General features: G+C 38.8%; 1 protein-coding gene across 1 annotated transcript in view; it reads left to right on the forward strand.

Moving 5' to 3' along the window:
- The first annotated feature begins 1086 nt into the window (after positions 1-1086).
- Positions 1087-12157, forward strand: part of LOC117406118 (discoidin, CUB and LCCL domain-containing protein 2-like) — a 46726-nt gene continuing 35655 nt past the window's right edge. Inside the window, exon 1 of the mRNA XM_034009942.3 lies at positions 1087-1447. Coding sequence (XP_033865833.2) covers positions 1342-1447 — 106 coding nt within the window. The 5' untranslated portion in view covers positions 1087-1341. The remainder of the gene's footprint in view (positions 1448-12157) is intronic.

Below are 12157 nucleotides of genomic sequence, written 5' to 3' on the forward strand. Positions count from 1 at the left end.
AGAACAAGCGTGGTATTTCTTGAATCCACTAGGGGAAGAGTGTTGCCGGAGGGCAGGTTATTTACCTAAAGCTAAATGTTATGTTGCGCAAACTATGGTATGACTGTCTGTGTACTCCAGATGGGCATGGATGTATGTGATCTGTCACGAGAAAATGTTTTCAATAAGTGTTTCCCAAAAGCAAAAGCCAGGAATGAGGTAACTCTCATAGCTGATTGTATTGGTATTTGTGGGGACTAGGTAATGATTTAAAGTGTATTAATGTGGAAGATGCACATTTTTTTTTGGTATTATAAATTCCCTCGAAAATGCTGTGTTTCTCATTCAATGTGGCATGTTATTTATTGATAATAATAAATATTAGAATAATAACAATACAGGAAATGCTGAAAAGAATACACCAGTATTTTGGACGAAGTAACTGCATGTATTCATGCATTACTGCTTCTTTGTAGGCTACTGCATTACAAAGTTAATTAAAAATGCACTTTGTAGCTCAGTTGAAAAGGTTTATCATGTCAAATTGTCCTGTCCTGCTTTAAATATCCCATCACCCTAATGGTACCTCCTAATTGCCCAATCCTCTCTTGACTTCTGGCTTCTTTGCTGTTACTTGACTGAAAATGACTTCCAAGCTCATATCACTTTCTGTCCATCTTCCTTTCTCTTTCTTTGCCTCGTTTAATTTTTTGATGTGGTTTGGATGATCTTGTTTAATTTTTATTAGGGAAAAAAATAAACAAATGTACGACTACTACTACGACTAATAATAATAATAATAATAATAATAATAATAATAATAATAATAAACAAATGTACACAAAACATACCCGTAAAAACACATTCATGTAAGTTTAATAGCAAAAATACATTGCAAATATGCATTGTACATACTGGTCAAGCAACTAGTGCTGCGTTCCAATGGGAGATTTTTCTATAATTTCTTCTCATAATTTAAACTAATGACTTGGAACTTGATTGTGCTATGAATTATGTGATTAATTTGTTTTCCACATGTGTACAGTTAATTAAAAAAATATATAGATAATTGCTATGAAATTGGAGTTCATTGCCATACAAACAGTATTCTCAATTCCAATCAGAAAAGTGAATTCTGTTGCATTGTGGGATGAGCGGAAGTTGAGGAAGTCGTTCAGAAGATTGAATGTGTCCAAACAGCAGCAGCGGCGGCAGTAGAGAGACTTAGTGAAACTCACTGAGCCGGGAGAAAATGCACGAGAGAGCAGAAGAAAAAAATACACGCGGCTGAAAACATCGATTTGTAAAAGTTATCAGAGTTTTAAAACCACTCTTCATTATGCATTCGGACTGTAGGCTGGCATGGACACAGTGGGAATGGTGAGAGTTGAATCGAACGGCGCAGGGCTTTTCTTCATTTCAACATTCATCATCGTCCTGAATACCGGAGCGAGCAGAGCACAGAAAGGTGGGTGGTTAGTGAGTAATACTAGCTGGTTGCTCTCCAAAAAGGGGACTATTTGCGAGGCATTTTTGCATGTTGAAAAGTGTCATTTCAGAGCTAACCTGAATGTAAAGTAGCGGTGGACACGCAGCCGTCGCTATTTTTTAATAAGTTGAAAAGTTGGAAGGATTTGGGAGTATTAACACCTTAATTAATCCGTATTAATAACGATCTTATAAAAACGTATAACTTCCATCAGTGCTGCAGATAACACCGGTTTGTGAATGGTCCCTCTTTAAATGCAAGACGGGTTTTTAACTTGAAGCTTGGGAAACAGTGGGGTAAAAAGTTTAGTTTTGTAGTTACTTTCTCACGCACAGACTTAATGACACCAGAGAGGAAGACAAACATCTGAATCCCAAATTGTTGATGTGCGTGTGTTGGGATCGCTGCAGTTTGTGCAATAGATTAGGCAGTTCCAGTGCAGGCAGGCGAGGGGGAGGGTTTGGGATCAGACAGAATAAACACTATTTGATCTCACTTTTTTGTTCTTTAGAGCTTACATATTTTTCATTATTCTCTTCCTAGATAGAGTTCATTGTTACGCGTGATTAACCGTATTCGTCAATTAAAATAAAATATGTCGCTTATCTTACATAGCCTATATATAAACCACATCTAGATGGATTAGGTAAAAGTATATACTTAAAGCCGGGTAAACAGTTTTGCCTTCTAGATCTCATTTACTATTAGCCTAGACACTGCCATTGTAGTTACACAGTTCAACATGATGTATCTAGTTATATTATGAGTTATGTTATTATATTATGATATCTACATCAAATCGTGTTTAAACGTTCATGGCGGCTGGAATACTTAATTTTTTGGCAGGCAAGCAAAATTTCATACTTTTTAATGTTAATATTGCCCTTGCTATGAACAAGAGAATTGCGGAATGCGGAGCGCAGTAATAAACTGCAAATCAATACACCTTATCAGGAGTGTTAATTAAACCTTGGTTTGCCCAAACCCGATGTATTTATTACACGCATGTTTGGATTGTCTGCTTGTTTAACATTTTTGTGTCATTGATGTTGCTGGGTAACTAACAAACCATCACCTCCTTTCACAGTCTACTGATCATGCTGTAGACCTATTTGACTGGGCTTTGCTTTGATTCAACAGTTTATTGAGGGAGGGAGTATGAATGGCAGGCACCCAGAACGGTTTTAGAACATGGCATATATGGATTGCCTTTTTATCAATTTGTTTATTTTACTTTTTTTTTTTTTTTACCAGCAGTCTCTGCTTAAAGGTTTCTAGTAGGACCAGGCACATTACAGGATCGCTTTTTATGATACTTGCAATACTTAATCCACTCACTTGTATAGAGGTGTTTAGATTTCTACAGACAGTGATTGGTACTGTTACTAGTAGATCTTTTGACAAGTTGAAATTGCAGTGATCTAGACAGGTCTGCTTCTGTAGGTATAATTAATTACTTCTGTTTCTTTGAATAATGCATAACCTTCTGTTTACCCAGCAAAATGGGGTGTAAAATAGACGGCACAGTCTTTCTGATGCATATGTTGCTCATGCTACTAATTCATTAGCATTTCTTTTGTTCCCCAGCTGACACTTTAAGCTCCTAGTCACCATAGAAACAAGTCACTAGGGCAGACAGGGAGTCTAAGAAAGACACGATTTCTCTCCTACTGCATATACAATTATACTTTAATGAGCGAATATGCAAAGCAGTTTGAAAGATGTGGGTCAACAATGGAATGGCATCATCAAAACAAGTGTGGAGGATGTATAGCGATGATATGGGTATTGCCATTTATTAAACGCCAGTGTCACCAGGAGCATTCCCGGTGGTACCCAGGGGGTAACAGGCCCTCGAAGCTCATTACTGCACTTAATGCACATGTAAGGGGATGCCATTGCTGTGTTGTGCAGGAGCGGTGGAGTTTTGTTACAATAGGATACTGTAATCTAGTATTAAGACTAGGGATGCACCCATCCAAGTTTTTAGAGTTCGTCTGATTACTGACTCCATCTCAAAAGATTTGGCCAAATACCTACAAAACTTGAAGAAAATTTAAGGTAACAATGAAAAACAGAGGTACAGGGACGTGCACAATCTATAGTTTTTAGCCTTTTAATGAATAGTATTTTTTATTACCGAACGGAAATATATCCCCAAATAAGATTTTAGTTTGAAACCTCCACAATTTACCGCTAGCCCCCACCACCAGAAACATCAAAATATGAAACAATGTACTGTACCTTTACATTTAAAGGAGAGCTGCATCCTTGTACTAACCCACTGTTTTCATTAATCTGAGGTTTCAACCTGTGTCACCTTAAAGAAAAAATGGCCGTGAATCAACCCACGTTGATTTAAATGCATCGTGTGTGAAAAACATAACAAATAAGCTATGAAATAGTTTACAAATGATTTTAATAAAGCATTGCAGTTCCCAAATGGTTCAACTTGTATTGGCATTACAATAATGTAAAATGATTTACTAAAGCATATTGTTCAACAACTTTTTGAACAAATGAAAGTTGTAAAGTTAGAAAAAAACAAACAAAAAAAATTGTGCACTTTTTTTTAACTCAGTATTTCAACAACTCAGTTTGTCGTTACTATATATTACAGGTTTTACTGCAAAACTTTACTCCATGAAATGTACATTTGCTTTCAAGGCGTTCTGCATTTGCTGGTGGAAGTCTACAGCGACTGTGTGAACAAATGTCCCCAGTTGTATTAAAGTTTCTCACTTAGCACAGATGTTTGGTGGAGGGCAGAGATGTACCAGTGCTGTTTTTGCCAATAATGGTAAGTGATACCTGTTTGCCTTCCACCACTGAACTGGATCACCTGTTCGATAAATGAGAGGATCAAGATAAAAGGCATGCATCTCTGTCTTGACAGCATTTGTAGCTGTGTGTGTACTTTCCCCGTAGCAAAATAATTCATCCCAACTGTTCCATGTCCCAGTACAGTGTCTTTTGTTGGAAGCTGTCAGGTTATCTTCTGTCTGTTGCACAACTGCAGCTGTTGATTCATTTGTTGACTTGGCAGAACAAGAAGCTACAGCCTCTTGAACCAGTAGCTTTGCCTGACGTCTTTATGCGTCACTTGACCAAAAGTTAACTTTCTATCTGGGATCGAGGCTGGTAGCAACAACTAATAAACTTTTCTTCAACTGCCTCAAATCTGTCTTGAACTGATGGCAATATCCGAGCTTCCATTTGCTTAACTCCATGGTCTGCTACTTCAGTTTGAATTTAGAGTTTCAGCATTGCCACTGTTGGGAGGATAGTTGAAATGCTTTTGACATTTACTTATAGGAATGTCCCATTATGTCTAGTAACGAATCTGCTATGTGTCTAGCTGTTTGCTTGCCATTAAAAGCTTCACATTTTAAAACTGCACTTCTGCAATTTGTAATTTAGTTAAACTGATGTAAGACTGAATAGTATGCTCAGATGTCTATGTATCATACGTAAAGGCTAATACAGGCGATTTGTTAACAGTCAATGATTTGCTTCATCACTTTATCGTACATGTCAGGTATAATTGTCCTGTGTGCTATCGACCATTTTAGTACCAGCAGAACAAATGTTCTACTCCACAGAATGTTTTAAACGCAGGTGTTTTAACTGCAGTGATGTTGTGTACTGAGAAATACATCCACACCAGACTCGTTTCTGCGATTTTTTTTTTTTTTTTTTTTCTTCTCCATTGCAAAATGACAGCTTTCACTCTTCACAAGTTCCTGAAAACAATAGCCACTGGATGCTGCATTATGCGTATGCAAGTTTAATGCGCCGGTTCCTGGCCTTGCAACATATATGTGCGTCTGGGCAGAGATGTAGGATTCGGATTCGGTTCACAGAATCCTAAATATTTGTCCGAATCTGAACCCTGCTCAAAGTAGGTATTCTGGCCTAATGCGAAACCGATTCGGTGCATCCCTAATTAAGACAGTACTTTATATTGTGAGAAAGATACATTTGTTTAATTGGATTGTTCAGCTTGATATAGTGTAGGAAATGCAAAAGGGAGCTGTCTTTGAGTTATTTAAAGAACATCCTTTGTAAAAATACTTCAGCCAGTACCAGATTTCTTTCAGCCTACTCTTAATCAACAATCTTTAGCTGGCCTCATCCATCATTTTTCCAGTTACACTTGCAAAGAACCTGGTTAATGTCTGTTGCTTGATTGTTTTACACCAGTAATCAGGTCTGTGGGATAGTCAAGAAAGAACTGATGGTCTTTTTCTTTTTTTGGGGGGGGGGGGTGGTTCTGCCTTTCTCACCTCCTGTTCCAATATCTCCCTTCCCTTGTCACACAGTTGCTATGTTATCTGCATAGTAACAGACACTTGCAGCAGCAGCTGTACATATGGCTTGGACAAGGTTAAACAGGTCTTCTCTTCATGTTGCTGTAAATCTTGGGTATTACCATGTTAAGTTTCCTTAGAACACTTTCCATCACACTCCCCTTAATGAAATATTAACTTGATTGAAAAAATAAAAAAACGTGAGAAATTGGTCTTTGTTTTTTATAATCCGTCATACATGTTTGGTCGTGTTTTGTCAGAGGTTATTCACTTCTGCAATGGTTTGCTGGCTTGTGAAGGGTCAAGGGTGTGGCATTGTCTACGGCGCGTCAAAAAGAAAAAAATTAACCACGCAACGTGCTGGTGTTACCAGGCCCTTTAGGCTGCTAAAGGCATGGTGCAAACATATATACAGTATAAAAATGTAGGCATTAATGAATGGGTTAACTCTGCATTTGCTTTCACTTTGAAACTTTTTACTCCTATGCATTCACCAGCTGTATAGTTGGCTCGTCGATTTGAGTGTCTGTCATGGCAACACGTTCTGACAAAATTGAGCTATAACAGTATTAAATTGAAAGTCTTAAATAGTGTATACAATCTACGTTAATAACTTTCACACTTGTCCAGTGTACTACATAAACATTAATGTGATTTCTACAGTAAGTAGTTGTACTTTCATTTCATACAAATTAAAGCTAATAAGCCGTGCATTGCAGTGTTTTGTGGCAGACTGCAAGCACCAGCCAAAAAGGGTATCTGCTCCAGATTTCCTATAGTAACTCATGCTAATCTCCTAAAGAAGTGGTATGTCAGTTTGTGCTAATCTGTATTAATAAAATGAAACATCCAAAACCATTTGTGTAAGTAATTTGTACACCAAAGTGATTTTCCATTTCAACATTACCCTTTTCCATTTGAAATAGTTTCCATTTCATATACCTATAACTTATTTATGTAGTGGACTTTCTTTCAGGATACATTGTTCAAGTAAATGCCAATACATTATTTATTGTTTGTATTTATTTTAATCAACAGTTAACAGAATTAAAAAAATATTAAAACACGAAAGAAAGAAAAAAATTAAACTTGCTGTAGAAATCGATTTATTGTTTACAGAAAATGCAACAGAAACAAACTTTTGGAAACTGTAAAATCAACAGTGTTTGAAATCGAAGTTCTCGCAAGCGCATTTTACAAAATGTATGTATTTATTTATTTATGCACTTGCACATACTCTGACTCTGTAGTTAATGAGAAACAGCGACGTGGGAAAGTACCATATGTAGACTCAGAATCTGACTAAAAATAAATGTAAGGATGGGTTGGTTCCATAACTATTTTTAGAAACTTAATGTGTCCTGTTTTTGTTTCGTTTTTGTGTATAAAATGCAAAGGAAAAAATGGAATACTGTACATGAAAAAATAGAAAGCAAAATACAGCTTATAGTTTACTTTTTCTGTATTCAAATTTGCTACCAATTAATACTGTTTATTGTCTTTAATTTAGAAATTGCTTCACATTTCTCTTCTGTCTCACTTGGTTTTATGGTATTTATATAGTGTGACATTGTTTGTTTTGTGCCTGAAATATAATTTCTCTGTTTCATTGGTTTCTGGTTCTGTCTTTCTTTCACCACTTTTTTCTGTGTGTAATTATTGCAAAACCAAACAGTTTGCTTAAGTATGTGGACTTACTTGCGTTGAAATTTATTGTGTGCTAAGACAAGTTTGTGGTTTTAAAATTCTAATATAAATAAAGAATTTTGTAATTACTTTTCATAGACACATTAATGGGATTTTGGGTTCCCATTAAGGCACATGTTTAGGCCCTGGATATGCAGGATTTAGACCCCTGCAAAACCCTGAAATTCATTTTCAGTGGGGGGCGTTGCTACTTGCACCCGCGCTGGGGGAGGACCCCCATACCCCCCTGCACCCGCGCTGGGGGAGGACCCCCATACCCCCCTGCACCCGCACTGGGGGAGGACCCCCATACCCCCCTGCACCCGCGCTGGGGGAGGACCCCCATACCCCCCTGCACCCGCACTGGGGGAGGACCCCCATACCCCCCTGCACCCGCGCTGGGGGAGGACCCCCATACCCCCCTGCACCCGCGCTGGGGGAGGACCCCCATACCCCCCTGCACCCGCGCTGGGGGAGGACCCCCATACCCGCTGCCTTCTGCTTGGGATTTCTAGCCTCCTACTTTAAATGAAAATGAAAAGACTGCATTGAAAACTGGTGTTTGATTTGCATTTGCAACATTCAGCATTCTGGAGAGAAGGTACTACTACAGTAGAATTATTCCCCAGAGCAGCAACAAATCCACTTTTCCAATTTATTCTGAAGGTTAGTGCTCAGAGTAACATACAACCTCTGCTTGTACTGTATTTAAATACAACTGTTTTGCAGGGAAGTCTTTCACATTTGCTGTAAACTGTTTTTATTACAGTAACTAGAGAATGCATAGAGAAGAACAAAAATCTAGTGGCAGCTAGGCCTTTTAAGGCTGTCTTAAAATGATAGTCATGTACTTTACAGTACCAATAGTGGGATGAATGTTGGTGTCTAAAAAGCTGGCTTTGGTTGTTTATTTACTTTGCATAACAGTTATCAATTACAAAAAAAACAACCTTAATGTAGGTATGATGAACCACAAGGTCAGACGCATAATACTGTGAACTCTGACCCCTATCCCTCCTCCATACTGAATCACTGGAAAGAGGTGGTCAGGTTGGTTGTGAGCATGTATATTACTCTAAATGTGTTTCAGTAAAATGTCATTTCTTGCACTGTACCCTAACAAACCATATAGAACAGTGCATTAAACTGTATGTTATACAAGTTACCCTTGAGAACCAATCCACGTGAAGGTCAATTCACAGGCCCCTCTAAGAAAGTGCATCTTTGTTACACTGACATAATGCACACATACGTACAGCCTCCTTTGTCTCATTCTTCTGGCAAAGGTTCAGATAATGACAGGTCCACATGATTGATCCAGAGAGCTAGAGCTTTGCTCCTAGTACAGATTTGGCAAAGAAAGTACACTTCTCTTTTGGTGCCTCTTACAACAGTACTTTCTGTACCTACAGTACTGTGCAAAAGTTTTAGGCAGGTGTGAAAAAATGCTGTAAAGTAAGAATGCGTTCAAAAATAGACATGTTAATAGATTATATTTATCAATTAACTAAATGCAAAGTGAGTGAACAGAAGAAAAATCTAAATCAAATCCATATTTGGTGTGACCACCCTTTGCCTTCAAAACAGCATCAATTCTTCTAGGTACACTTGCACAAAGTCAGGGATTTTGTAGGCATATAGTCAGGTGTATGATTAAACAATTATATCAAACAGGTGCTAATGATCATCAATTCAATATGTAGGTTGAAACACAATCATTAACTGAAACAGAAACAGCTGTGTAGGAGGAATAAAACTGGGTGAGGAACAGCCAAACTCAGCTAACAAGGTGAGGTTGCTGAAGACAGTTTAGACGCAGTGGTCGGCCAAGGAAACTTACTGCAGCAGATGAAAGACACATCATGCTTACTTCCCTTCGCAATCGGAAGATGTCCAGCAGTGCCATCAGCTCAGAATTGGCAGAAAACAGTGGGACCCTGGTACACCCATCTACTGTCCGGAGAAGTCTGGTCAGAAGTGGCCTTCATGGAAGACTTGCGGCCAAAAAGCCATACCTCCGACGTGGAAACAAGGCCAAGCGACTCAACTATGCACGAAAACACAGGAACTGGGGTGCAGAAAAATGGCAGCAGGTGCTCTGGACTGATGAGTCACAATTTGAAATATTTGGCTGTTCGCCGAAGGGCTGGAGAGCGGTACACGAATGAGTGTCTGCAGGCAACAGTGAAGTATAGTGGAGGTTCCATGCAAGTTTGGGGCTGCATTTCTGCAAATGGAGTTGGGGATTTGGTCAGAATTAATGGTCTCCTCAATGCTGAGAAGTACAGGCAGATACTTATCCATCATGCAATACCATCAGGGAGGCATCTGATTGACCCCAAATTTATTCTGCAGCATGACAACGACCCCAAACATACAGCGAAAGTCATTAAGAACTATCTTCAGCGTACAGAAGACCAAGGAGTCCTGGAAGTGATGGTATGGCCCCCACAGAGCCCTGATCTCAACATCATCGAGTCTGTCTGGGATTACATGAAGAGAGAGAAGCAACTGAGGCTGCCTAAATCCACAGAAGAACTGTGGTTAGTTCTCCAAGATGTTTGGGCCAACCTACTTGCCGAGTTCCTTCAAAAACTGTGTGCAAGTGTACCTAGAAGAATTGATGCTGTTTTGAAGGCAAAGGGTGGTCACACCAAATATTGATTTGATGTAGATTTTTCTTCTGTTCACTCACTTTGCATTTTGTTAATTGATAAATATAAACTATTAACATGTGTATTTTTGAAAGCATTCTTACTTTACAGCATTTTTTCACACCTGCCTAAAACTTTTGCGCAGTACTGTATGTGTTATTATAATGCATGTACAGTAGGTACTGAAGAGATCTGAGCAGTATTTTTCTTTAAATGCTGTTTGGAGAATAACCGCATACTGCAGTATAGCCTATACCACAGAAAACTGCAGCACCCATTATAACCATTCGAGTTTGTTGAACATGATAACAGCAAGCCATTAGCCTTGCAGCCTGTCAAGTTTGCCTGTCAGATTATTTGTAAGGGGAGCAGATCATCTCATTTGCAGTAGCTCATCTAGTACTGTCAGGAACAGTGTGCTTCTGGTCTTCATAATTTTATCCTGATTAGTTGTTTGCTTGCTTGCTTAAGCCTGAGGCAGAGAAAGGGTTTTCTTTCTGGTTATTTTATCCAATACATTTTAGTTAGTAAAGTCATTAAAGCTATAGGGTATCCATATCATACTAAAATGTTATTCATGATTCACTGGGTAACTGGTTGGGGCTGGTTGTCGGCAGTGTCTTCATGATTCGATCCATATCGCAGTACGAGGGTCACGATATGGTATGTACCACGATACAGTAAATTAAGCATGAAACATAAAAACCACACAATTGTCTCATTTGCTTGTGCAAGTGTTTGCAGTAACACTGGTAACACACTTTTGGTCAAATACGCTTCACAGCCTGTTTTGCTTTTGTTTCCTGTTTATTTTTTAAAATACATTTCTTTAAAACAAAATTACAAAGCAGGGCTCCAGACAAAGTTTTTGTTTTGGGAGCCAATGGCTCCAGGCCAGAAAAAAATGGTTGCCAAATTCTGTTGCTGGGTGCCACATTCTGCGGAGTGGTTAATCAATGCAGCTGACTGCAATGAACTCAGCATGATTGTGTTTTAGATATATTATAAGAGTTGGGTCTGGAATTGGTAATGGCACCTCCTAATTGTGTACAGTGGGAAGTAGCATACTGCAGCTCCAATGCTCAGTGTCAGTGTAGTCCTGATCTGACAGCATGTAGCACAGACAGCTCTTATGATTACATGCTAAGAATGTAATCATAATATGACAAGTTTTAAATTGTAGTGAGTTGGCTCTGCTATTTATGATATTAATTACTGAATGTGTTAATAATGCATTTTTTTCCCACCCCTTATAGACCGACTTCCTAGCGCATTCATAAATATTGACCTTTTTGTGTTACAGGTGCCAATGCGCCTCACCCTGAAAAAACTGTTTACAAATTTTGCAACCATTTTATTCCCAGTCTGGAGTCCTGCAAATTCGAGCCTTAGACATTTTACACATAGCGTGACTCTTATAGAACATGAGGCGAGTCCATGCTGGATTTTAAACCGGCCGGAGCAGGTCTAATTTCGCCACTCAGCTTCCATTTCGCTCAGCTGCTGGCGGACTTGACAAAAACACCCTGAACACAATGATTGGTAGGTGAGGCAGCTAGAGTACATGATAATAAATAATATTTAGATGGACAAAAAAAAAATGCTTTCTGGGGGGGGGCGGGGGGCTGTGGGGGTGGGGGAGCACACTGCACAGACCAAACAATGGAGAAACGTACTAGTTATAGAGGTGCCGATTTATCAATTCACACAGTGACCGTGATATTTTTCTTGACAATACAATTAGATAGAATTAGACTTTTATTTATTTATGTTTTAATTTAAGTACAATTTTGTCTGCTAACAAGCATGAGCATCCATTAATTTGTGTCTACACTGATAGTTAGCGAATATTATTTATTATCATGTACTCTAGCTGCCTCACCTACCAATCATTGTGTTCAGGGTGTTTTTGTCAAGTCCGCCAGCAGCTGAGCGAAATGGAAGCTGAGTGGCGAAATTAGACCTGCTCCGGCCGGTTTAAAATCCAGCATGGACTCGCCTCATGTTCTATAAGAGTCACGCTATGTGTAAAATGTCTA

This window comes from Acipenser ruthenus, chromosome 9, assembly GCF_902713425.1.
Source record: "Acipenser ruthenus chromosome 9, fAciRut3.2 maternal haplotype, whole genome shotgun sequence".
In the NCBI taxonomy this organism is placed as follows: domain Eukaryota; kingdom Metazoa; phylum Chordata; class Actinopteri; order Acipenseriformes; family Acipenseridae; genus Acipenser; species Acipenser ruthenus.